The sequence below is a fragment of the Anthonomus grandis genome, chromosome 22 (genome assembly GCF_022605725.1).
Source record: "Anthonomus grandis grandis chromosome 22, icAntGran1.3, whole genome shotgun sequence".
NCBI classification, from domain to species: Eukaryota; Metazoa; Arthropoda; class Insecta; order Coleoptera; family Curculionidae; genus Anthonomus; species Anthonomus grandis.
Genome location: NC_065567.1, coordinates 31,942,678 through 31,970,482, shown reverse-complemented (window position 1 = coordinate 31,970,482; position 27,805 = coordinate 31,942,678). Strand labels below are relative to the sequence as shown.

The window sequence follows — 27,805 nt, the reverse complement described above, 5'->3', positions numbered from 1 at the left end:
TTTACCTAGATTAAAAGTCAATGTTTAATTGACTTTCAATCTTGACAAGGGACAGGGTGACATACACCCCTAAAATCTTAAATAGAAAGAGGACTCGAGTGACATCAATTTCCTGAAATGTGGCTTTCTATGGTATCATTGGAAAGCATTTTTCAAAAGCTTCAAGATGATCTATTACTCGACCCCCCTTTCTATTTAAGATTTTAGGGGTGTATCTCACCCTGTCCAAGAGGTGCAGGTGAGGGTGGGATAATATGCTTCTTTTGGTTCCCCCTTCATGTTATAGAAACTGCTTTGAGCATTTTTTTATTCCAGTTTTTCGTTCCTAATATAAATAGTCATTTCAAGTTTTTAAATTGTCACCCCGTATATTATTTTATTCCTAAATGTTCCTAATCACTACAATAAGTTCCTTTTTTTCAAATCACTTCCTTTTTAAGAATTGCCAAATAGAGAATAAAACCCTTAAATTCATATAATTTTTACCATCCAAGAAATTTGGAATTTAAGACAGATTGATAGGAAACTGGAATAATAACAATAACTGTATTTTTTAGGCTATTTTAATAATAGTGTTGATTTAATTTAATAGGCTTTAGTAATCTGAATTTTTATTCTCAGCGCAATTAATTAATGTAATACATTTATTAAATTAATTTACTGCCATTTTCATAAAATCATAATGATTAATCGAAACACGAGCACAACTTTTTCCCCTTAAAAATAGTAGGTATCTAGTTGATTCAAATATGCCTTTACTAACATATAGATCTGATTCCAATATGACTCTTATATTTAAATTTAAATAAAATATTTAGAATACGAACCTGAAAACCTCCCATCTCATCAAGTATCAAGTACTCATATAATCAGCAGAGGCCGCCACGTCGCTGCTAGTAAAAATGCACTTGTTAGGGTCTCGAAATCCGCGAATATACCAGCAATGGTTTAACTTTTTTTTTTTTTAAATTTGACTAGCCTTTAGACAAAGGTTTGGTCGATGTCTAAAATTATGTTTAAACTTAATTTAAAATTTATAATTACTCTTAAATGGTGTTTGAATATTAACAATGTTTGATTAACAAATTTATATATTTCTAGGCATAATCCTCAGATTTTCATATAATTACGGACATGTGTTGATCCTTTATCCATTAAAAAATTGAGTCAAAAAGTCTAACGGTTTTCAAATTATACCCGGATTTCTAAACCCTTAAAATAATATTTTCGCTTGGCTGTGATGCGGAGCCTTAACTACCAATAACTACTAACAACTTACTTACTAATAAATATACCTTGACCATATATGATTGATAAATATACCAATAGGTTTAATTTAAAAACTGTATTTTTGAACCTATTTAAAATTATGTGAGAAAAGTATAGATACAGAAACTATAGATTTTTTTTATCAACTATAATGTTATTAAATTGAATTTTTTTCTCAAGCAAATATTTTCTGCAAAAAAACTGTTTTTCATAACCTACCCTTACCGATGTACACATAGTATGAAGTGTTGTGAGTTGTAAATTGTATTTTCTTTTAGATATTAGTAAGCTAATTTTAAAAATGAATGCATATAAAAAGAAGTATAGTCTTGAAAACCCAGAAGATATACAAGAACTTATCGACTTAGTGGAAAATGGCGATTTGTCGGATATTGAAGAAAATGAAGACGAAGACGATATTTTAGAAAGCGTGACCGTCCCCGGTGAACCAAGAGTAGGACCTGACACTCTGACAAAGATGGATGAGCAACTTCAGGAAAGAAACGGAAACCAACACGGTGCCGATGACTCCAGCAGTGATGACGAATCTTTATCAGTAGTAGCAGCTAAGAGAAGTGGAGTTACTTGGAAAAAAATTAAATTTGAAACAATAAGACAAGAATGGAATCAAGACCAAGACCCAATTGAGCCTGCATACCCTATTGAATATTTCTTAAGGTATATTTCCGTCAAAAACTTTAGACCAACAACCGAATCTGAAATAAAAGTTTTAATAGCTCTTCATATCATGATTGGATGCCTGAATAGATTTCCTCGAATTAGAATGTATTGGGATCGTACCCTAAGAATTTATGCTTTTTTGGAAAACATGTCAAGGGATAGGTTTTTTCAGTTACGCAGCTGTCTTCATTTCGTAAATAATTTGGAAAAGCCAACTGAATCAAAAGATAGACTCTTTAAAGTTAGGCCAATTATGAATTCTGTCAGAAAAAGATGTTTGCAATTAAACCTCGAACGTCAACTTTGTGTTGATGAGCAAATGATTCCTTTCACTGGATCTATAAACATAAAACAGTATATTAAAGGCAAACCATGTCCATGGGGAATAAAGGTCTTCGTGTTAAGTGGAAAAAGTGGACAAGCTTATGACATTGTGTTTTATCAAGAAAAGACAACAACAACAAAATTTGGACAGGGAGCTAGTGTAATTCTTCACTTTGCAAACAGGATTTCTCAACCAGGCCATCAATTGGTTTTTGATAACTTCTTCAATTCCTATTTGCTTCTTGTTGAGTTAAAAAAGAAAGAGATACTTGCTGCTGGGACTATAAGAATAAACAGATTTTTTCAGCCTCCCGTTATGAGCGATAGAAATATGAAAAAAGAAGCAAGAGGATTTTCTGAAGAAGTTGTTAGCGAGGATGGCGTAGTTAATGGTTAGATAATAGAACTGTTTGTCTGGCATCGAATTGTGTAGGTAAAGGTTAAGAAGATCAAGCAAACCGGTGGGATAAAACAAACTCACAATATGTACAAATTAGCAGGCCAGAAGTGGTAAAAAAATATAATCACAGCATGGGAGGAGTCGATCTTTTAGATCAACTAATAAGTTTATACAGAATATTCATCAGATCAAAAAAGTGGACACTGCGAGTTACGATGCATATGATTGACTTTGCTTTGGTTAACAGCTGGCTGGAATATAAAAAAGACTGCCAACCTTGTAATGTTCCAAAAAAAAATTATGGACTTACTCGATTTCAGGATGACGATTGCTGAAAGTCTAATAAAAATGGGTCAGAAGGTTCGCTGAAATAAACGGGGTCGACTATCATCATCCGCTACCCCACCCTCGTCTCCTCATTCAGTAAGAAGAAAAGTGGAAACTCGCCCACTCGTTGAAGTTCAGTTGGATAGGGTAGATCATATGCCCCAATTTGATGATAAAAAAGAAGCTACTAGATGCAAGGTGGCTGGATGTAAAGGAAGGTCACATGTATTTTGTAACAAGTGTCGTGTGTATTTGTGTCTTATTAAAAATCGAAACTGCTTTTTAACTTTCCACCGTTCCTCCAAATATGATTATATCATTTTCTTTCTTTTATTCCTAAATAAAAAATATGTATTTGCTTAACTTTTTTTTTAAATTCCGTACCTTATGTACATACATGGGTATGTACAATCAAACAAATATACAAAAAAAAAATCAAAAAAATTATATAAATGAATTCAGATAGTAGCTAATATGAATTAGCTAAATCTTGGATATTGTGGATGAAAAACAGTGTTTTTTTAAAAGAATTTCATACTGGACAAATGTTTGGGGTGGGTGGGGGGGGGTAATGGTTATGTTGATGAAAAACAATGTTTTTGCAGAAAATATATATTTAATATTTAATTTAATAACACTGTTTATTTAAATTTGTTATAATTTTATATATAAATATCTAGCATAAAAACAGATAATAAAAAGTTGTCTAGAAAAAAAAAATTTCTTCAACACTTATTAATTTATCTTAAAAAACGAAATTTCCAAATTCAAAAAAATTGTCAATTTTTCTCAAAGAGACCTCTTAATAATAAAAATTCAGAGATTGGAGGGACACAAAATCAATGGTCTCAGATTATGTTTATTTTTTAAAAAACTATTATACGTGCTTCGCCCTAAGGCATCATCAGATCGGTAAAGCTATTGGTTTAAAACATTTAAGTGAAAACAGAAAATAAATATATAAAAAAATATTGCTGACGTTCACATTATATCCGGTTTCAAAACTAAATAAAATAAAAGATATTTTATATAGTTTTACCGATCTGATGATGCCTTAGGGCAAAGCACTTTAATAGTTAAAAAAAAAATTGACTTTGTGTCCCTCCAATTTCTGAATTTTTATTATATAACTAAATTTCTACTTATTTACGATAAAAAATGGAACAACTACTGCAATTTTCATAGCAATACGTCATGCTTTCGAGAAATAAAATAGGGTTTTTTCATGTTTTAATCGAAAACCTTAAGGTGAGAAGTTTAGATACAAAAACTATAAATTTTTTTATCATCTATATATTTCTTAAAAACCTTGTTTTTTTAGAGAATTATTGCAAAAAAAAAACGCTTTTCATTAACATTACCCTTACCCCCCCACCCACCCCACACAACTTACCAGTAAGAAATTGTTATAAAAAATCATTGTTTTCCAAAACAAGACGCATGAATAGCAGCTGGTTTCATCGTTAATATCCAATGTAATAATATCACAGTTTGTTTATTTAAATTTGATATAATTATATCTTTGTATATTAATAAATATTTAATACAAAAACAGTGCTATTATATTGGGCGAAAATCAGTAATTTTTCAAAAGAATTTCTTACCGGACAAATATTTGGGATGGGTGGAGGGGTCAGGGTTGTCTTGATGAAAAACAATGTTTTTGCAGAAAATATACATGTAATTTTATCAAACACTTAAGGTGTAGTAATCGAGTTTAAAAACTAGGTATGAAAATCACACGGTTGATAAATATACCAAAGCCAAAAATTTACTAAAAAAAATCATTGAATAAATATATATTTAACGATGTTGGTGTTGCTTAAAAATAACGCATGTGTGCGAGTAAGAGAGACGTAATATGTCCAGTAACCAAATTTAACCAATCGGCGCAGTCCACGCTCCGCCCACCTAAGGGGAATAGATTGTACTAAATTACTTTATAATTTCTCATCCGTGTGATTCATTCCTTATTAACTAAAATCACTCTATATGTCCTATGACAAATCCAGATATTGAAAACTCCACATTAATAAATATCCGGGAAATTCGGTGATTGTTCAAAACAAACGCTTGCCAAGCAATAAAATTGCGAATAAGATGACTTATTATTTTTCGGATCCTTTTGAACGTTACTATAGTAAATTAATAGGTGACAGTCGCTTCCGTTATCTCTTTCAAATAAAACAAAAAAGTTGTTTGGCCAAGGTCCAACATAAAACACGTAAACCAACGTTCTTGCGGACATGATTAAAGTAACGTTTGTTGCGGCTGACAGACTTATTAAATGTTGTCTCATTTATGAAAATAAAAAAGTCATAAAGGATTTTAATATTTCATTTAAATTTACGAGAGAGTCCAGAGCCTAAACGAATTTAGGATGGGGGGGTGACGTTTTCATTTTATTACAGTCACTTTATTTTATTTCTCCACTTAATTTACATAAACTGGTAATGAAATTGGAGTGTATATTTTAAAAAATTATTTTTATTGTAATTTCTTTAAATAATATTGTATAAAAAGTACACCAATTATTAATTAGAACAAGTACTGAGCATGCTTTAGCGCAGCTCCCTCTTCACCTTGAGTAAGATATGGGCCGAGATTTGGACCAAGTGCGCATCACCCTTGAAGATGTGAATTAAACAAGGATAAAGCAAAGGTGGGAGAAAGTAGATAAATACACAGGTAGGCTTTTTATGGAAGATTGCCCAATTGACTGAGTGTTGATTAGACGAAGATACAAAAACGTAATTATGTCGGCAATAAAATACCCAAGTGCCGATATAGGGTCAGATCATAATCTCGTAGTACCAAAATTAAAAAATATAAAAAATTAGAAAATACTTGAATTGATACTACGAGACTAAGAGATACAAAAACAAAACGAAGTTTGACAAAGGAAATCAATAAACAACTAATGAATATAAAAGAAGAAATTCTCAAAAACACTGAGTGCAATAGGAAGTGTTAGTACCAAAAACAATGGATGACAGAGGGGCTACTGGAGTTAATAGACGGAAAACCACAGTTGAAAAACAGAAAGGATATGAAGTATAAATAGATAAACAAGCAAATAAGACCTAAAATTAAACATTTGCGATACAAAATGATACAACTACTGCAATTTTCATAGGGAAAGCAAGAAGTAACTTTCGAGAAATAAAATAAAGTTTTTTTACGTTTTACTCGGACACCTTAAGGTTGTGTGAGAAAAGTATAGATAAAAAAAAATTAAAATAATTTTTTTTAAAATGCATTGCCGCATGGGCATAAAGTGCCCCTCCCCCACCCACCCCACATAACTTACCAGTAAGAAATAACCTAATAATACAGTTTGTTTATTTAAATTTGATATAATTATATATATGTTTATTAAGAAATATTTAATACAAAAACTGTGATATTATTTGAATATTATGGACGAAAAATGGTGATTTTTCAAAAGAATTTTTTTACTGGGCAAAAGTTTGGGGTGGGTGGGGGGGGTAAGGGTTGTGTTAATGAAAAACAATATTTTTGCAGAATATATATGCAGTGAGAGCCAAAAGTCCGGAATAAATTCATTTAAAATTCAGGGGTATGTTCAAAAAAAAAACGCTCGGACACGTCGATTTTTATTTTTAACTGCGGGTTTTTTTACTATAATTTTATGTATACAGGGTGGTCCAAAAATAAGTTACGACCATCAACTTCAATTTTTGAAATGGAAATACCTATTTTTTATTCTGTACTCTCAAAGAACAGAAAATTCTAGACATATTTCATGTACAATGTCCTATACCTATCTTCATTTGTTTTTGAGTTATTGACAGTTGAAGATCGGCATATTTGCACTTTTGACATGTTATAAAATCCAGACGGTTAGACATAGACAAATGCGGCTTGCACTTTTAATCGAAGCTTTTTTAAAACCATCTGTTGACACTAGCTAGTAAGTGTCAACAGGTACAAAGGAAATTTACGGTTACAGTACAGTTACAGTTAGTTTTATATTACAGTACGGTATATACATAAACCGTAAAAGTAATTTTAAATTTTTGAATAAAAGTTTTTTTTATTAATTTTATTATGGGTCCTAAGGACCCATCAGTAGTACATATGTAATAAAAATGTGTCGGTAGTAGTTCAGGGTTAAGGAAAATTTAAAAATACAAGATTAAATTATTTCAAGAAGATATAACTTTTAGTAGATACTGTTCATGATAAATTATATATTTTTTTGGGTAAATATGGACACTATACAGATTTACAAGTATTCCTCAATTAATAATTTACAAATACTTGAAGGATAAAAAACAAAATAGTGATGGTTATAAAAAAGAAACTTGAAAAAATCTGTCAATCAAAGATTCCAACAAAAAGACTAAAATCAATTTCTCTGATAATTAACTTCCTCTTACTCAATTATTTCTTATTATTTCTAAAATACTATATTTAGTAGGGCGTTACACGATAATATATATTTATTTAAACATTTGTTTTGTCATTTTTTTTTCACAAACTGTGAATGATTGTTTGGACTGCCAATTTTCTAATTTCATTTTATGTATCATACCACTTTCTGTGGTCACTGAGAGGAGAGAGAGGTGTAGAGGCTAAGACAGTGGGAATGTGTGTTTTAAAAAATATTTTTATTGAAAGTATTCCGAATAGTAAAGCAAATAAAAGTATTTATAAGCAGACTTCTACGCAGCTATCCTCTGTATCACTTTAATCTTTAATATCCTTGGTATCGTTCGAAAATTTTATTTTTCTAGTTCAGTTAATCCAATCACGGATAAATATACTCATGTTATTACAATTATTTTCTTATTTTTACACTGCGTCCAGGATATATGTCTCAGGAGAACCAAAATCTCGACTTTTTCGGACATATCCCTGTCTCAGTTCTTCAATATCCTCGGTATCATTCTAAAATTGTATTTTTCTAGTTCAGTTAATTTAATCACGGATGAATACACTCATTTTATAACAATTATTTTCAAACTGCGTCCAGGATATATGTCTTTATACAGGGTGGCCATTTGAAAACGAAACAGAGTCTATTTTGGGTCCCTCACAACATTTGCGAAAAAATCCTCGGACCCGTCAATTTTTGATTCAAGGAGGAAACCTTTTTTTTGCTAGTTTCGCCCCCTTAAGGGCAAAGCCCTAGCGGGGGTGACAAGGGCCCCCAAAATTTTAAATGGAACGGTGAGTCGAGTGATACCTTATTTTGAAGGTATTTTTATGTGGATTATAACCCTAAAGTTTTAAATCGTTACTATTTGCCTAGTCGATACAGGGGCTAATAAAAGTTTAAAAAGTATAATTTTAAATAAAGCGCTTAAAGACAAAATTAATCAAGTAAATGTTCAAAATGTTGGCCTTCGACTTTCATACAATAATACAGGTTTTGTTCAAACCTTTCCCATACATTTTGTAAAATTTCTGGGGTGATTTGACGACATTCATCAATTATTCTTTGTCGCAAATGGTCTAGCGATGTTGGCTGACTAGCATAAATTTTAGTTTTTAAATGGCCCCATAAAAAAATCTAACGGGCTTAAGTCCGGGGAACGAGGAGGCCATTCAATAGCTCCTCTTCTTCCAATCCATTGTCCTGGAAACGTTTGGTCCAAATATTGACGAACCCTTGCAGCATAGTGGGGTGGCGCCCCATCTTGCTGAAATACTAGACGATTTTCCAAGTACTCGTTAATATTTTCTAGTATCTCCACTAATGCTGGATGAATTGTATTTTCTAATAACTCCAGGTACATCTCTCCTGTTAAATTGCCAGGTAAAAAAAGGGGCCTACGATATGTTTACCAAAAATGCCAGCCCAAACATTTAATTTTTCAGGATGTTGTGTATGCACCTCACGAAATATTCTGGGATTTGAATCAGCCCAATAGAGACAGTTGTGACGATTCACAGTACCGTTTAGGAAAAAGGAGCATTCGTCAGAAAAACATACATTAAATAGAAAGTGTGGATTATTGGCGGCTTGTTCAGATATAGTTTCACAAAATTGTACTCGTCTATCAAAATCGTCTTCGTTTAGTTCTTGTACGAGATGCATTTTGTACGGATGAAACTTGTTTTTTTAATATCTTCTGAATGCTGCTTCTCTTAATACCAGACACGGTTGATAACTTCCTTATGCTCAGTGTAGGATCTTGCACAATATGGCCTAAAATAGCTACTTCTGAAGCTTCATTTACCACTAGATTAGCCATTTCGCGCTTTTTATTAGCCACAGACCCAGTTTCCCTAAATTTTTGAACCAATTCCAAAATGTACTTGCGATGGACCTGTCGATTAGGGTGTTGTAGTGTGTTAAAGAGCTGGCAGTTCTAATAGCATTTTCATTGTTCCCAAAGAAAAAAGAAATTATTTCAACTCTTTCAGCAAGTGAATAAACCATTATCACACTCAATGTTGTAACTAACTAACCTTAAAGAGCTTTTTTTGTTTTAACACACTATGATCTGACAGCAGTAATTGACAACCACTATTAAACTTTAAAATGTTGCTATAATAACAGTCTCAACAATAACCAAGAGTTTCCTTGCAAAAATCCTTGAATCAAAAATTGACGGGTCCGAGGATTTTTTCGCAAATGTTCTGAGGGGCCCAAAAAAGGCTCTGTTTCGTTTTCAAATAGCCATCTTGCTCTGTCAGCCATCTTGCTTGGCAAAATTGACAGGGAGCTGACAGACAGTTGTTGACATTGACTGATGGAACATCATTTGTCATTGTCAAACTATTTGAGTTTGTTTTTCATTTCAATGAATGCAAGCGTGGGAGTTTGCTATTTGTTTTAAGGATGTTATTGGGAGTAATGTTTTAATTGATTTGCAGCAAGCAATTCCAGATTTCTGGTAAGAAAATCTGATTTTATTTATTACTATTATGTTTTTGTCTTGTCAATCTTTAGTCTTTAATAAAATCAAATTCAGTTGATTTCAATAAAGAAGTTTCACTTTTCAAGTATTTAATTTTTAACTTGATTATTATAAATACCTATGACAAAATGTCTGGCCTCTCAGTTTCTATTCCACAATTAAAAATTGATTACAATTTTCCTGCAAATTTCCTTCATGTAAGAGTATCTATATTTTAAATGATTCTGAGAAACATAGTAATAAAATATTTTTTTAAGTTCCTTCAGTTCCCATTAAACAAAATATGGAGAGCCATATGCAATGTAAATTTGATTAAGATTTTGAGCTATAGAATTTCTTCTGATCAGTTCTCTTCACAAATTTTAATAATGCTGGCTTTACGCTACAATACATTTTTATAAAAACATTTATTTTGTCTTTTTTTCACATGAATCATTTAGTAAATTGATTTATAAGGTTTGCACTGCCTATTTTTTTCTTTTATTTCATGCTCGTATCATACCACTTCCTGTGTTCACTGAGACGAGACATAGGTATAAAGACTAAGGGACCTGAGCACTCGGAATGGATCAGAATTAATGTTTTTCTTACAAATTGTGTTTTTTTATTTTATGTAAACATCTGTCCTTGAATTAAATTTTTATTAATATTATAGTTCAAAGATATGTTGACCAACAATTATATATAATATTATGTAAGTGATATATGTTTATACTAAAAAGTTGTTTTCATTTTCAAAGGGTTTATTTTGTTTTGTAGACGGATATATTGTTTCTTTAGGAAACTGATACAAGTACATATTAAATAAGGATAATTATTCATCCTCTATTAAATCTATGTATAAATAAAATGAGGATATTATTAATCTAATGGGAATGCTTTTAGATGTATGATGAGAAAATAGCAAAAAATGTTGACAACCTTTTCTAATGTGTTTAAAATTAGGGTAGTTCAGTGTTAACAAAATACTTTAAAACATTTTTAGATTAATTCTAATTTATATAATGTCTGTTATAATAAAATATTGTATATTATGTATATCATTTTAAGAATTTTTTTTCAGGAAAATTAAATAATGAATGTATTAAAGAAAAACATTGTTTTATTTTCATTTGTCCAATTGGTGATATGTCGTACACTATTGTTAATTTATTGCAGTAAATTAAGTCATTTAGATATGTAAAATAAAGCTAAAAAGTTTTATTTTTATTCAGATCAATATCTGATGCTAACACCTAATCAAAAAGGCTCTTTTCTCTATGAGTAAAATTTTTGATTAGGCGTTTTCTTTAAATATTACGATTAAATGATGATTGTCAGAATAAATGAAATTTGATTTCCCGCCTTGATTTGGCCACGCCTTTCTACCATTTTGATTGGTCGGATTAGGCACGTCAAACTGTCAAGTTAGTTACAACAGTTTCCATTGCCAAGCGAGAGGACGCTAGCTGACTTGTCAGAAGAATTTCTATCAGTTTGTATGCAACCACCACAGTGTTCTTTAACCGTTAGATATGGAATGAGTACGGAGTTTATATGCTTTTACCTTAGAGATTCAAATAATTTTACTCCTTTCTCAGTCCATGTTGTTTATACACTGAAACAGCTAAATTGTTTAGGCGCCAATTAGTTAACAACGACAATTAGACTTGATTAAGGTCATTCTCCGTTTAGTTAATAAATGGAAAAGCGTATAATCATTGGGTTTCATTTTAAACAATGGCCTATTGTAATTACCGTCCTTCCGAACAGATTAAGATATCATAGTGAGCCTACAGGTGAAGCAGTGTATTGAGTTGCTGGATTGTTCCAGGTCTATGAGGCTATTAGAGGGTAATCAATAAAGTTATTGGTAAGCCCTTTACCAAATTGGGGTTGTAATTTCAACACAAATTTACATTTTAATGGAGTCATCCCTGTAAGGATTGGTCTCCAGCTGTTTATTTATATAAAAATTTCAAGATTTCAGGCACTTTATACTAACATAAGTTTACTTGTTTTATAGACCCCCTCTGTAATACGTATAAATTAATTATGTCTGAGTACCTTTTCACTTACTGTGGATATGGTCACTGACCTGAATTCCCATATTTTTAACTTACCCCTCCGATATCTACAATGAGAATTTGCTGTTCGCTGAGTTAGCAAACTATAGATATAACATTATCTATACACCATAAATCAAATTATGGTGCGGGCTACAATCGAGATTTTTGGTAGGAAAATATTAACATAATATAATGGCGTAATTATGGTGTACGATAAGCTGACCGGAGCAAAGCGTAAAGTTTGAACTGCATTCTACCTTTTATCTAATTTAGTATTTTCATGTGAAATTGGTAAAAACTTTAAAAAGAAAATCAGCTAAAACGCTTATGGTGTATTTTAAGACAAAGGGCGCAACTGCTTTTGTTTTACAGAGTGGTATTTTCCTATTTAGCCCACCTGACCTAGAACGTTGGGGAAACTTGTTTTGTTTAATACAATGTGTGTTTTTAGTATTGGCCTATTGCATGCGTGCACTTCTTTATTACTAGAAATAGTTTTACTTAATGGTCTTTTGTTGTAAGTCATTTAAAAGCATTTAATCATATTTAGGGTACGCCTCTCAAAGATTTTGTGAAAAAGGTGTATGCAAATGTAGGTGCACAAATGCTTAGTTTACCGGATACTGAGCCGCCAAATTTAGTATTTCAATCAGAATCAATAGAAAAATCTCAAAAATGGCATAGTGACTGGATGTATATAAATACACTAATTTTTTTTAAATAAAAAATACCTATATGCAAGGCTCTATTATTTGTTTTCTCTCTCCAAAAAACCCCATTATACTAAAAACCTCCAATATATGAATTTATAGTGAAATGCGTCAATAAAATCCTGGCTGAAACTGACAAATTTACCTCAACAGTGATTTTAAAGGTACAGCCAGCAAAATAATTGATTTTTCTTATGGCTTTATTGGAAGATAAAGCTCTGCAGTCATTTAATTAATTGATCATCGAAATACCGGTGAAAAATTATTTTCTTTCTTTGACGGCTTACTATAAAGAAAATATTTATTTTAACAATGATTTATATGGTTCAATCTTAAAATATTTATCTTAGTACTGATAAAACGTCGACTGCGTGAAATCGATAAATTAAAAATTACAGCTTTCTTATTATCGATAAAAAGTGAGAATGCCCGTTTTCTTTCTATAAATCACAAAAAAGCTTTAATAAATTCCTTACTTCTTAAATGATAATTAGAGTAAAATTTGCTCTATGGTTTGTTTCCCTAAGTCAAAAAACATCATTACACATTTTTAAGTAAAAAAAAAATTAAGGATGCAGCAATTATCTCAACAGTGATTTAACGTGTAAAAAAATTTGCAATTTTTTATTTTTCAGTAGCTGATAAATTGTTTATTTAACGAGCGATTTTAACAGATGCACAAAATTCTCTTATCACCATGAATGTAATAAAATAATAATCTTGATTGATAAAATTAATTCTATGATGTAAATACTAGTTTAATTTACTGTACAGAGTGCCCTTTTGAAGCTACAAGAAAATTGATTTATACGATTCTTTTTTTCAAGCCAAACAAATTCAGCATCGAAAAACCAGTAAAAACTCGGTTTTTTACTAGTTCTCCAATCCAATATACGAATTTTCACTGTAATACGTCAAAAAACAGTAGGTTTTTCCCTATTGACTTGAAAGTGATAAAACATTTACCTCAGCAGTCATTTTAAACGTTCAGTTAGCAAAAGTAATTTATTTTGCTTGATGCGTTATTAGTAGGGATAAAATACTAATCTTGGCGAAGATTTAACATTTCAACATCAAGGAACTCATAACAAAATAAATATTTTGACAGTGATTTGAAGAGTTCAATATCCACAGACATAAAAAAAGTTCTCTTAGAGGCTTAATTAGGAATCATAAAATATTTATCTCTGTAGTGACTACGGAATCTTGATTAAAAAAAAAATATAACCTATTTTTTTTTAAAATGTCCGAAATCATTATTATGCAGGTTTTTATGTTTAAAAAAATATGGTTTAAATAATTATCTTAAGAGTGATTTTCAATTTTCCGGGTAATCGATTTTATCTCAATGACTTAACGGGAAGTACCTTAACGGAGATTTTTCCAGTATTTTTGCGTCATAAAATACGTAATAATACGCTAATATATCAAAAAAATTTTGGTTTTTCTATATTAGCATAAATGTGATAAAATCATTATCTCAATAGTGATTTAACATATTCAACCTCGACAACCTGTAAAAAAATCGTTTTTTCTCTGCTTTGATAGTTATTCAAATGCCAGCCTGAAACAAAACAAAGTGATTTGATTTATCTTATGGTTTTATCGGTACTGATAAAATACAGGGTGTCCATCTATAACCTGACACATTTTAACTGCTTATAAGTCGAGAACGAAAAATGACAACAATGTGCGGTTTTCACAGAACCTCATCAATATTTTTAAAGTTTTTTTTGACAGTGTTGCCAAGTTTCAAAATTTACCTGAAATAGGAGGAAAAAAATTGATGATTTGCAAAGGCCGATATCTCAAAAATTTTAAATGTAACACTCTGTACTTTTTAATTTCACATGAAAGCCTGTTAAATCCTCTTTCCGAAAATGTATAAATTGTCTTAAATTCGTTATTTTTGTTTACAGAGCCAATTTTAGTAAATGACACTTTTTTGAAAATTTTCCTAGAATACATATTCGGTGATTGATGAACATTTTCTGGTAATTGCCTATGTATCGCTTTAGCATGATCATAATTAAATAATTTGCGCTATTGCCCTGTCTATAAAAATTATTTATTCTATGTATTAAATTACAACTATTTACATAATTTTAACAACAAATAATTGAAGAAATTAATTTTAATTTATAACTAATAAATTATCTACTGAATATGACCCCCATTTTGCTAGGAACACAAATGCAGACGGAGAAATAAGTTGCCGAAGGCGTTTTGTAGCATTCGCGGTGTAATTTGTTGAAAACGTTTACTATGTTGTTGCGCAGTTCATCCAAACTTCTTGGGGTTGGATTGTTGCAACGGTCTTTTACATATGCCCATATACAAAAATCTGGAATGGTTAGATCGGGAGAATAAGGTGCCCACTCGATTGGACCTGCTCGCCCTATCCATCTGTTTCTAAAAGTAATATCTAAGGAATCCCTTGCGACCCTGGAGAAATATGGTGGTGCAGCGTCTTGCTAGAAGTACACCGTGTCTAAAATTCTATCCTGCTGAAGTATTTCAAAATATTTAAAAAATGCAAAAATACATATAGAAATCAAATTATTGGCTGCCCAACGAATGACGTTAAAAAGATTTGACAGTAGTTGAAGCTCACAAAACAAATTGTGCAACTCACAGCCTCCTTGACAAGCCACAAATTGTTATTGTTGTCACTTGATACCGAGAATGTTATTTAATAGGTATTTATTGTAGGAAAATTTTCAAAAAGGTGTAATTTACTAAAATTGGCTCTGTAAAAAAATAATGAATTTAAGACAGTTTATACATTTTCGGAAAGAGGATTTAATAGGCTTTCATGTGAAATTAAAAAGTACAGGGTGTTACATTTAAAATTTTTGAGATATCGGCCTTTGCAAATCATCAATTTTTTTCCTCCTATTTCAGGTAAATTTTGAAACTTGGCAACACTGTCAAAAAAAACTTTAAAAATATTGATGAGGTTCTGTGAAAACCGCACATTGCTGTCATTTTCCTTTCTCGACTTATAAGCAGTTAAAATGTGTCAGGTTATAGATGGACACCCTGTATTTATCGACTTAATTCGTACATGAAAAATATGTTCAGTGACCGCCTAAAGTTCCGCATAAATTTGATAAAAATTAGCGAAATGATTTTTTGAGAAAACGCTCGGACCCGTCGATTTTTATTTTAAGTTGCGCATTATTTCACATAAATTTTTGTATACAGGGTGGAACAAAAAAAAAGATATGACGTCATCGGTAATTTTTTTAAATGGAATGCTATATTTTTTATTGCATTTATAAAATATAGGCGAAATTCCAAGCAAGTTTCGTATAACACACCTTATCTCAAAACTCAACTCTTTCAGAAATATTTACATTTAACCAACAAGAAAGCAAGTATGTACGTCTATTTACAAATTAAGATAAAATGGAGAATAAAATGTTATAAACTGTGAAAACTCTTATTAATGTATCAAGTGTTCAAACTGATCCCCATTTACTTCTTGGCAGAAAGCAAGACGGTTTACAAACTCATGTAAAACACTATCAATTATTTCGGGCGATATACGTCTAATTTCATATCTAATTCTATTTTTCAAATCTTCTACGTTGTTTGGCTTCTCAATATAAACTTTACTTTTCAGTTACCCCCATAGAAAATAGTCGCAGGGATTTAGGTCTGGTGATCTGGCCGGCCACTCTATTGGCCCTCTTCGTCCTATCCATCTTCCTGGAAACACTGTCTGATCTTGTTCATCTGGGTATAAGGCAGCCAAAGCAGGGATTAATTCTTCTTGAAGAAAATTCAAATAGCGTTGTTCTGTTAAGTTTTCTTCGAAAAAGTATGGCCCTATTACTTTATTTTCCACGCTACCAGCCCAAACATTAATAGATTTACGGTACTGTGTATGAGCCTCAGTTGCCCAGTGTGGATTTGACACTGACCAGTACCGACAATTTTGCCGATTTACGACACCGTTTAAGGTACTTGAGGGGAATAAGGCCTAGCTAAGAAAAAAATTTATTTAGTTTAATACACCAAAGTGCTTATAAGGTTATATTAATTTTAACAAACTTAAAAAAATAATCTCTAAAAAAACTAGAAAACAAAAAGTAAATATTAAGAAAAATAATGCAAATCGGCCTTATTATCCGATGGAGGTTTAATAAAGCCTATACATAAAAATGGCACAACTCGTTAATTGGGCGTTTAGCTGTTAAGCCAACACATTCCTCATGGTACCATTTAAGACATTTGCTGCACTGCCTCATATCGGCCTACCTGTCTACCTCACATCCATGGCAATACCATTCGGTACTTAACTTTTCCCTGGAGCTTTCAATATCTTTATTCAATTTGGCACGACTTTTGTTCTCCTCGGTAAAAAGATCTCTAGTGACTGGAGTTCCTTTGCAGTTTAGAGCTTTTTTTCGATTATTTTTAGGTTTTTCATTAGTTTTTACTGGTGTGGGCAAAAGCTCATTAAAAAAGTGACTTTTGTTGTTCGTCTCTTTAATTTAGCAAGAGGGAGATGGTCATCAGTCGAATCCGAGTCAGAAGAGTAAACATTGGAATAGGAAAACTTGCCAGACTTGTTGGATACCATTCAAGACGGACCAGGTTGAGGAGATTTAGGTGGACGCCTATTTTCTTTGTTGGTATCATCCGGTGCCGGTACGTCTGAGAGAATTGAAGGAGCAAATGCTGTTTCTGGAATTGCCTCGGGATTTAATGGAAACAGACCAGTAGCCTTAAAACCGTTTATAATGTTACTATGTGTCATGTATTTAGACCAAACATTTGGTTTTTTGTTAGGATTCCGATCCAAGAATAATAATACCTCATTATCCCAATGATGCTCAAATGAACGATATACAGATTTGTCGAGGGGTTGAAGCTCATGTGTTGTATTCGATGGCAAACAGTAGAGATCTATATCAAGTGAGTCTCCAACATCAATCAAGATGACAAGGTGCATCATCAAAACTAAGAGGCACCTTTCTGGACTTTTGTATCGGACTAAGCGCTTGAGGAATTTTTTAAATAAAAAGTTCGTTAGTCATGTAGCCTTTACTTGATTTTTCCACTATAGTTCCTGGTGGCAAATTATCATGTAATTCTGGCTTTAGCCTCTTTTCATAAAAAATAATCATAGGAGGTATTGGTATTCTAAGGGCATTGTCACACTCTCTGCATGTCCTGACGATTGAAAGTGAACACGTTTTACCCCTTTCTTAGCTAAAACGGTTGGTTGGTGGTGAATAGTCAAGCGGCATCCTTTTTCATCCATATTATAAAGTCTTTCAGGGTGATTAATTATATCAAGATCATCATACATTTTCCCTATTTTTGGAAAATGATCATCAACTATAAATTTATTAAGTTTTTGAGCCCCAGCTGGATTCATAAGCTGTGCTTTTCTTTTAGAAATTACAGGATTTCTCTTCATAAAAGCCTTTACCAGCAAGTTTTGAAGTTGTATTAAATTGATGAGCAATTTTATTATCTTCGCAGAATCTGAATACCAATCGACGAAGGATCCGTGGATTCACAGGTAGACCTATTTCACTAAATCTTATTATTCTTTTAACGAGATCAGCTTCTTGTTCTTCTTTTAAAATAGATTTACGACCTAGTCTTTTTATTAGGATTCCGTTCTGAACATGAATTCTAATGGTTCTTCTGGGAATATTAAACCTTGCCGCAGCCCCATATGTACTCAGAGTACCGCGTTGAACAGATCGAACTGCTGATATTAAATCCTCCTCGCACCTTTTAGGAGGCATGATGTTAAAAATCACTGAAAATAAAACGAGAATAGTTCAGAAGTTTAATAATATGTTAATAAAAACATTAATTTGTCATGAGGATAATAAGGCCTATAGCTTATTTTTATAGGCCTTATTACCGATCCATGACGAAATATTATGTAAATTTTTTAAAATTATGTCGGCTAAATTTAATCTAATAAACTATTGAAATCACAAAATATGAAGTCTAACCAAAATATCTGCAGTTATAAATTAAAAATACAATTATAAATACTAAAAATACTTACGTTTTTGTTCGTTGTATCCTTTAAATATATTTTAAAGCGAGGAAAGCGAGGAACGCGGGTACTCGGGTAGTCCATTCGAATGTCGTTTGTAAATGGACCAATAGGAGACGCGGACCCAACGCAATCGATTTAAAGCGGTTTTTTTGAATAAAGGCCTTATTATCTGCAGGTACCTTAAACAAAAAGTTGCTTCATCCGAAAACAAAACTCGTAACACAAACTGACGGTTATTATTGCAAATGTTCATCATTTGCTCGCAAAATTGGTTTCCTCGATCAGGATCGTCCTCATTTAATTCGTGTATTAGTCTAATTTTATAAGAGTGGTATTCATTTGCTTTTAAGATGCGTCTTACTGACGTTCCGGCTATATTATTATCAACTGAAATTTGTGAAGTTGCATTGTTTGGATTTTCTTCGACGGAGAGCAGAACGTTTAATTTTGTCGAAATTTTTGGACGACCTGATCTTGGCAAATCCCTAACATGACCTGAAGTTATGAATTTGCGCTCTATTCTACTGTTGACTGAGAAATAGGATGGTTTGGGTATTTGGCATTAAACAGTTTACTTACTTCTTTTTGCGTGCGCACTCGATCCCCGTACCCTAGCATCATCAAAATTTCAATTCGTTGGGTTTCCATTAAATTAGCCATAATTTATTCTGATAAAAACTATTAACTTTCGAACTGACAGTGACATTCGAAAATGGAGATTCCTTACAAGTGCAACCATGGGAATAGAAACAATTGGCAGTGTTTATGACATTATTTTTATCCTCGATTTTACCTTAATTTGTAAATAGACGTACCTGTTTGTTTTCTTGTTATTTAAATGTAAATATTTCGGAAACAGTCGAGTTTTGAGATAAGGTGTGTTATACAAAACTTGCTTGGAATTTCGCCTATATATCATAAATGCAATAAAAATATAGCATTCCAATTAAAAAAATTACCGATGACGTCATATCTTTTTTTTTGTTCCACCCTATATACAAAAATTTATGTGAAATAATGCGCAAATTAAAATAAAAATCGACGGGTCCGAGCGTTTTCTCAACAAAATCATGTCTCTAATTTTTATCGAATTTATGCGGAACTTTAGGCGGTCACTGTATATACAAGGCGCTCTCTAGTGGCACAGAGGCCTGAAAAGAATAAAATAATTATTTTTTTCTAAGTAGCTAAACTGTTGTTAATAAAATAGTTACCTCAGCAGTAATTTTGCGTCTTAAAATACGTAATTGAACGCTAACACACCAAAAAAATATCTGATTTTCCTTATTGGCTTGAATGTAATAAATTATTTATCTCGACAGTGATTTTAAAGATTTCAACTAGTAAATAATTATTTTTTTGTTGTAGCGTTATTAGAAGTGTTAAAATATTATTTTCAGCAGTGACTTAATTAATTCAACATCAGAGAAGCGCTGAAAAATGTTTTTTTTTTCTGGTTGACTTAATCATTAAACGCAATTAACGTGATTATTAAATAATTATCTTGACAGTGATTTGGTTCAACAGCCTCTTAAAAAAAATCTCTTAGAGGCTTAAATGTTAGTTAATTAAATTTTTAGCACAGCAGTGACTGAAGAGTCAATAAAATATTAATCCCAGCAATGAATTAACAACTTTGATGAAATAGGAAGCCCGTAAAAGGTATAAAAAAAACTAATTACGTAAAATTTTTTATTAAGCACAAAAATCTAATAAGAATTATATAATGCGTTAGACAAGATGCAACGATGATATAGAAGAAGGTGGAAAAGTCAAATTCTCATTTATATATCCCTTTAATGATTTGCTTAAGAATTATCAGATGAAGATCGACCATTCAAAATTGTGACGTTTTATTTCTGTTTGACCTTTTATTAAGTATGCTCTGTTACGTATGTCAAACGTCAATATCCATAGAAACCTGCGCAAAAAGAGCATTTATGTGTTCTGCAAAATTGCCTCGTCTTACGTGCATATGACAAAGTATAAACCGAAATATTTTTCAAATCTTTTTCCTTTGTCTATTTTTCTCTCTTCCTTATTTAAAGATTTTTAAGATCCATCGTATAGTAGAGGTCTCTCTTGAAATTTTCCAGCACACATTTCCAGAATTTTATTCATTTTTTATCAAGCAATTAATACTGACCGTGTTATGTATTTTAACAAATAAAACTTAAATTTACCATCAACTAGAAATAGGAAACTTAAAAAAACACAAGAATGAAGGCAATATTATTAGTCAGTTAGATTGCCTACCTTAAATCCTTAAGAGGATTCTTAATAAATTGAAACTAAACGACTTACTCGAACATTTAATATAAGTTTTAGATTTAACAAAAAAACTTTAAAATCTCTTAATTTTAAAGTTTCCTTCCAGCCGTCTCCGAGAAATCCGATTAAACTGGCCCTCGAAGTCCTTTAAATCTCTTAAACGCGGTCAATATTGACCACATAAAATCTAAATTACTATCTAAATGGAGGGACTTTGGGAATGGCTTTGTATCCTTAGAAATTTTATTTAGGGGTATTTTTTAACGGATAAATTTTTATATATTTCCTATGGACTTTCGTAGAATATTGGATAATATTACCATGTAAATTCAATTCGGATCTTTTATATAGATTTACTAGGATATCCTTTTCTTCTCTAATGTACTATTGCCAATACGGTATTTTTCGATCCATATTCATCACCTCTTTTTATCAAGTTATTTTATGTTAGCCACATTGGAGTGGATGATTATGAGCCTTTAAATTATCATCAATATTGCTGATAACTATTCAAGAATACTTTGTTCTTCCAAAGCGTAGTTTCGTTGGATAAAAATTGTTATTCTAAGGAATTAACTAGAAGCAGCTTTTTCTTATTTAATTGCTTAATTTGCAATTCAATTTTAGGATAATTAATCCCCTTGACTTTTATTAGTAATCAGTTCAAAAATTTGAGAATATTAGAATCATATATTATGAATACATTTTATGGTTCTTGATTTATTATCACTATTTATTACCTAAGAAATCTTTTTTGTATCTTTTCTATTAGATTTATACTGATTTCTGCTTATAAAGCATTCACAAGATAGGCCCAAGTAACACAGGATAGTTAAATAAACGCGTACTTTTGGTTTACGCCAGGTAAACATTTTTAGTTGAACTTTAACAATAAATATCGGATAAAATGTCCGCGCGATATACGTTGAGCATATTTAATATTATGTTTATATTATTCACGCTTAACAAGAAGGTTTATTAAATCTTTACGATATATAATTATTATTTTATAAAATTTAAACGATTAAGTATGATATATTTTATATTATTACAGACGTTTACAAATTGGATTTAATTGAATGAGCTTCTAAACAAATGTAATTAGCATTATTTAGTCAAATTAAAGTAAAATTATTTTAATAAAGTGCCAAAGAAAATAAGAAAGTGTTCATTTTGAAAATAGAATTAAAGAGATTTTATTGAGAAATGCGTTTTATAGTGTAGTTAATTTTTGGAATTTTAACTTTAGTGTTGTTTAATCTGTCTTAACGATTGGCGTATGCAAACATTAATTTTATGTAATTCTCTAACTTAAAATAAGGAAACTACTTAAATAAGAAAATAAGAGAGCAGAGCTGCCGTTAAGGCTATCACGGCCGCAAAGGTAAGCTCCAAGCTTGTACTAGAGTGTATAAAAGTCCTGAAAAAACTGATACAGGTTGGATGCAGGGTCCAGCTCGTCTGGATACCTGGCCACGCAGGCCATGCAGGTAATGAGGAAGCAGACTCTCTCGCCAGACTGGGATCCGCGAATGTGCCGATGGGGCCGGAACCCATAGTTGGTATCGCCAAATGCGTTGCGGTCGCGTCAATGAAGGGTCTGCTGGACAAGTGGACCCACCGAAGATGGACTGAGTCCCCTGGTATGAGACAGGCCAAAGCGCACATAGGTGGGCCCTCTGCCTGTCTCACCAAAAATCTACTACGCCTAAAAAGACGCGAAATTCGGCAGATGACCATGTAGTCGGGGAGTGCCCAGCACTCACGCGCGCCAGTTTCAAATACTTGGGTAACACTTTTAGTGTACTGAGCGACTTTAAGTCCTTCAGACCAGAGAGCCTTATCAGTTTCTCTAAGGCCGTTGGGCTCTGGTAACCCCCGGTGGGGCATGATGGGTCCATCAGGAGACCTATTAGACCGTGAGGCCAGGGGACAAAAATGGTTCATGGTAGAATACCATGTGCCATTTGGATATATGAATATTATGTATGTAAGAATTAATTCATTTTTAAAACTACACTCCCCCCCCCCTTGAGCTTTTCTCGGAAAACCAAATGAAATGAAAAGTTTTATGAAAATTTGTTGTTTTTTCACGGTAGTATACTATGTGCCTATGTTCGTAAAAGAAAGTTTACAATAAACAAATGCCGGAAAATCATCGGCACACGTGCAGGACTGCCCCTAAGGAGTCTAACGGATCCCTTAACTTGTTAAAAAAATTACAATTTTTTCATTGCAGTATACCATGTGCCTTTATTATTATATTACAAAAATTGAATATTGAAAAATTGAATACTTATATTACAAAATATTGAATAATTTTGACACAAAATGCACGTATACCAAATGGCACAGTGAGCGGCCGAGCGGCACAGTGAAATATTTTTTAACCTTATAAACATTTGTTAAAAATTTAGGTTAAGTTTTCATTGTAGTATACCATAAAAAAACTTGTTAAAATAAAACTTCAGATCGTGTGTAAACTATGTATAAAAAGGCACAAGGTTCTCGTGGAGCATAACCTCAAAAATGAACATTAAAGTTGCCAAAAATTTAGGTTATGTTTTAATGGTAGTATACATTATGCCATCTTGTTTGCTATTAAATAATGATAAAATAAAGTGGTTTCTAAAAAGGCACAAGGTTCTCGTTGAGCATTACCCTAAAAATGAATTTAAATAACTTTATTAATAAGCAAGAAATGATTATAAACAAGATTTTTAAAACTTTTTATTCATACTTTATGTTTAGGGAAGTAAATTAATTAAAACTAATTTATTACTGCCCTATAAATTAAACAAAAATTATTTCCCCATCATCTGCATCACTTTCTCTACTGTCCAGATCATCATCACTAATGTCATAATTAATTTCTTCCTGTTCCTCACTTCCTTCTCCTTCACTGTCATCATCTAAATCGTCATCATCTTCTTTCGATATTTCTAACATTTTTTGATTTATTAGTGCTAGCATTAATTCAGTTTGCTTTTCAATGTATTGTATACGTTATTAAATGCTTAATTTTTTTAATTATAGGTAATTCGTTATTAGGTACTTTATAAAATTGTATTTACCTCCTTCGGCAGCAATTTCAGCAGCGATTGCAGTATCACGATGTTCGGGAGTTTCATAAGTTGAAAGTATTTTTGTTTAATGTAATTTTTATTGCTACTTTTGCATGGCTACAATTTACACCAAAACGTTAACTTTTTTCAATCGATGGCTCTAACAAGACGTCTTTATTTGTTTCTAAAAATTGAAAGGTGAAATTAAAATCAACGTTAACTTATAGTGTGTATAAGTTCAATACCTTCTTCAACTGATGCATTTAAAATATCAATAACGGTGTCTGGCATTTGGTCCCCTTTAAACCATTCAATACCGTACTGTTGTTCGCTTTTCAATATCCATCCGTAATCAAGTGGATTTAATATGGTGGTTGCGTATTCGGTGGCTCTACACCACATGCTACTGATATACATAGTACGCAATAAATGTTGCTGCAGCTCACTCTGACATGGAGGTATCATACTTGGCTCGAAGTTGGTCACTGTTGATTTAAATAATTCGGTGTTGTGACTCATGGCATTTTCAGGGTTATGCTTAAAGAGAACATTGTGGATCATTATCTAATAGCAAACAAGATGGCACAAGGTATACTACCGTGAAAATCTAACTTAAATTTTTGGCAACTTGAATGTTCATTTTTGAGGTTACGCTCCACGAGAACCTTGTGCCTTTTTAAAAACCACTTTATTTTATCATTATTTAATAGCTACCAAGATGGCATAAGGCATACTGCCATGAAAATATAACCTCAATTTTTGACCGGTTTGTTTACCTATGCCACTACTTAAGGACAGTATGATCGATGTGCCAATACAGCATATGATAAATACATTCTTATTTTGTATGTTCTTAAAATGGCATATGGTATATATACTACCATGAAAACTTAACCTAACTTTTTAACAAATGTTTATAAGGATAAAAAATATTTTGGCTCGGCCGATCACTGTGCCATTTAGTAACAAATAGCTTACAAGAAAAAAAAGTGCACCACAGCGTTTTTCTGATATATATTTTATTTTTTTAATCCTTATGTATTGTATTTTTACACTATAAGATATATACTTTTCATAAAACAATATTTGAGGTGTTGTAATTGCGTTTAAAAACCAGATATAAGACAAATATTTGTTATTAATTTTTATCTCTCAAAGTTTTTAACTTTCAATTATATTTTCAGACAAGTTCTTTATGCGAGGCGTTAATGTAGTTTATTTTTTTAATAAAGGTTATCACAAAATATCATACTGCATGCAAATCACACTTAAATCATGTTTCAACGATCCAAAGAGGAAACGGAGCCAAATATATTAAAATCATCAGCCAACATGAGACATGATGAGTAAGTTACAACTTTAGGCAGATCATTATTAAAAATTGTGAATAGAAGAGGTCTTAGGTTATTTCCCTAAGGTATTCCAGGTGTTTCATAAGATAAAGATTGTCCTAAATTGCATGCTCCAAGAATTCAAGCAGACCTAACATGATAAGTAATATTTCGTGAGTTACCTTGTCATGATTGTTGTTGATTGTTGAAGTAAGAGTAGATGGGTAGTTGTTGATCTAATTAGTAAAAACTCATGCTGCTATTAAGAAAATTCTGATTGAAATTGATAATATATTGCTACGAATTATTAGTCTATAGTTTCGAACTTGACTTATACAGGGTGTTCGAAAAATAGACGGGGATATTTCAATGGGTGATTTCTTGTAAAAAAATATGAGAAAAAGTTTCTGTAAACATAGGTCCGGAAATGCACAGTTTTCAAGATACAGGGTGGTAAATTTAAAAAAATATATTTTTTCATTAATATTAAAAAAAAAGGTTTTCTCGATTCTTTTGAAATTTGGCAGTATTACTTGTTTTATAAAGAGGCTAATTAGATTAAAATTATAAGGTCCAGTGGCATCCCGGGGGACATCTTAGCAAATATTATTGGCAAAAAAATGTACGCCACTGCCTTTTTTTCAACTTTAATATATGTTGTTTGATTAGGCATTTAAAAATACTTCGTCTTCGACAAAAAAAAATACCGTTTTATTGCATGCCGCTGGACAAAATTGGTTTATTAATTTTTGATAAAAAAATCACAGATGCCTTGAAAAACAAAAAATCATTTCTGCATGGAGATTTGACATTGACAAGTGTAAAAAATAAATATTTAAAGAAAAAATGTATCACCCTGTATCTTGAAAACTGTGCATTTCTGGACCCATGTTTACAGAAACTTTTTCTCGTATTTTTTTACAAGGAATCACCCATTGAAATATCTCCGTCTAATTTTCAAACACCCTGTATAACAATATTTTTGCAAGGTAAAAAATGAGATATGTATTAAATCTTATATATATATTGCGTTTTTTTTTGGTGAAATTTATCTCCCATTGTAAAAATAAGAAAGATCGCCTGTCCGTCCGATTTTTTTCCTCTTACTTTACGGAGTGATATTTTTTTTGGTAATTCACCATCTGTGTTTAAGTAGCCTCTTAGATTGGAGTACGTGAGAGCCATTTATTAGCTCCTTCTCTTTCGGCCCATTGATCTGGAAGTATTTGGTCTAAATACTGATGAGCGTGCAGTGGTGTATAATGGTGTAGTGCCTCAATGGATCCCCTTAAGTGGCCTCTATAACAGTTTTCTATGCACCCTGATATTCACTTTCAATTTCACTATTTTCAGATAATTATTATTATTCATTTCTATGGCTTCATAAAATTAAATTGTATACAAGGTTTCACCTCTAAAGAAGGTTTAATTTTATTTCTAGCTGGCCTCTTTAAGAAAGCCTCTAAATTGAAAGAATTCATAAAATAATATTAAAAGCTTGCGCTGGAGGGTAGTTGGATATATACCGTGGTAATAAAACTCCACAAAATAACATTCAAACACAACGTGAGGATGAGTACGTGAAAGAAACAAAAACAAAATAATTCTTATAAACATCGAGTGGAAAAGAATTTCTATGAGAGCTATGCCTAAGGGAGCCTTCAATTTTATTTAACCCTATATTTACTGAACCCTTTTGTCTATGTTCTTGAGTACTTGTTATTCCTTAAATATTTCACTTTTCCGGGGAGATCCTGAAATATGATGACTGTGGCTCTTTTTTGAACTGGAAAATGTAATTTTCCACCACATTTTATTCGAATTCTCTTGACGTCAGCCATTACATTTCATTGGCCATATAATTTTCCCACTAAAAAAAAAGGTTAATGGAGTAAAGCTAAAAAAATCGTTATGAGGATAAAAACCTTAAAACTGATTTTCCCCGTCTAAAAAACATCTATTTTACGATATAAAAGTGAATAAAACACGAAAATCTTAAATGTTAACACGTGCTTTAATATATAAAAGCATTTTATCCCTAAAGCATAGGGTGTTTTTTACTGTATACCGAAGGCCGTACTGATTTTCCGCCCATATATTGAAATTTATTGCATATCTGCCAGAAACGGATATATTTGGCATAAATGCGATAAATTCCCATTTACGCATAAAACCGTTATGGCATACCAGAAAAATGGATTTTTATTTAAATTCAATTTAATACATAAGTAAACGGTTACCTTATTTCAATCAGCGGCGCAGTGTTCTGCGTTCTCCCACTACTACTTTAAAGCATTTACCTATATGTATTAAAATAAGAGATTTCCCTAAGATATCTTCCTTCATTTGCAAATTAGGCGCCATTTAAATTGATTTAGTTAATATATTAATGTGATTTGCATAAAACAAAATAACGTCGGTAAATTATGTGCTGGAAGCTCACCTTTAG

General features: G+C 31.8%; 3 protein-coding genes across 3 annotated transcripts in view; 1 reads left to right on the top strand and 2 right to left on the bottom strand.

Moving 5' to 3' along the window:
* LOC126748763 (octopamine receptor Oamb) overlaps positions 1-27,805 on the bottom strand; it is a 207,612-nt gene that overhangs the window by 139,148 nt on the left and 40,659 nt on the right. The window lies entirely within an intron of this gene.
* LOC126748457 (piggyBac transposable element-derived protein 3-like) lies at positions 1,571-2,671 on the top strand. The gene has a single exon (XM_050457712.1). It carries the CDS (start codon positions 1,571-1,573, stop codon positions 2,669-2,671), a length of 1,101 nt encoding a protein of 366 aa, XP_050313669.1.
* LOC126748765 (uncharacterized) lies at positions 24,065-24,550 on the bottom strand. The gene is made up of 2 exons (XM_050458207.1): positions 24,271-24,550; positions 24,065-24,209 (listed from the first exon to the last, which is right to left on the bottom strand). Exons 1-2 carry the CDS (start codon positions 24,542-24,544, stop codon positions 24,163-24,165), a joined length of 321 nt encoding a protein of 106 aa, XP_050314164.1. The 5' UTR covers positions 24,545-24,550; the 3' UTR covers positions 24,065-24,162.

Excerpts from the sequence above, each read along its gene's own strand:
- LOC126748457 (XM_050457712.1), top strand. The coding sequence starts at position 1,571 with ATGAATGCATATAAAAAGAAGTATAGTCTTGAAAACCCAGAAGATATA.
- LOC126748765 (XM_050458207.1), bottom strand. The coding sequence starts at position 24,544 with ATGAGTCACAACACCGAATTATTTAAATCAACAGTGACCAACTTCGAG. Across the intron at positions 24,210-24,270 it reads AAATGCATCAGTTGAAGAAG|AAACAAATAAAGACGTCTTG; the intron begins GTATTGAACTTA and ends TTCAATTTTTAG.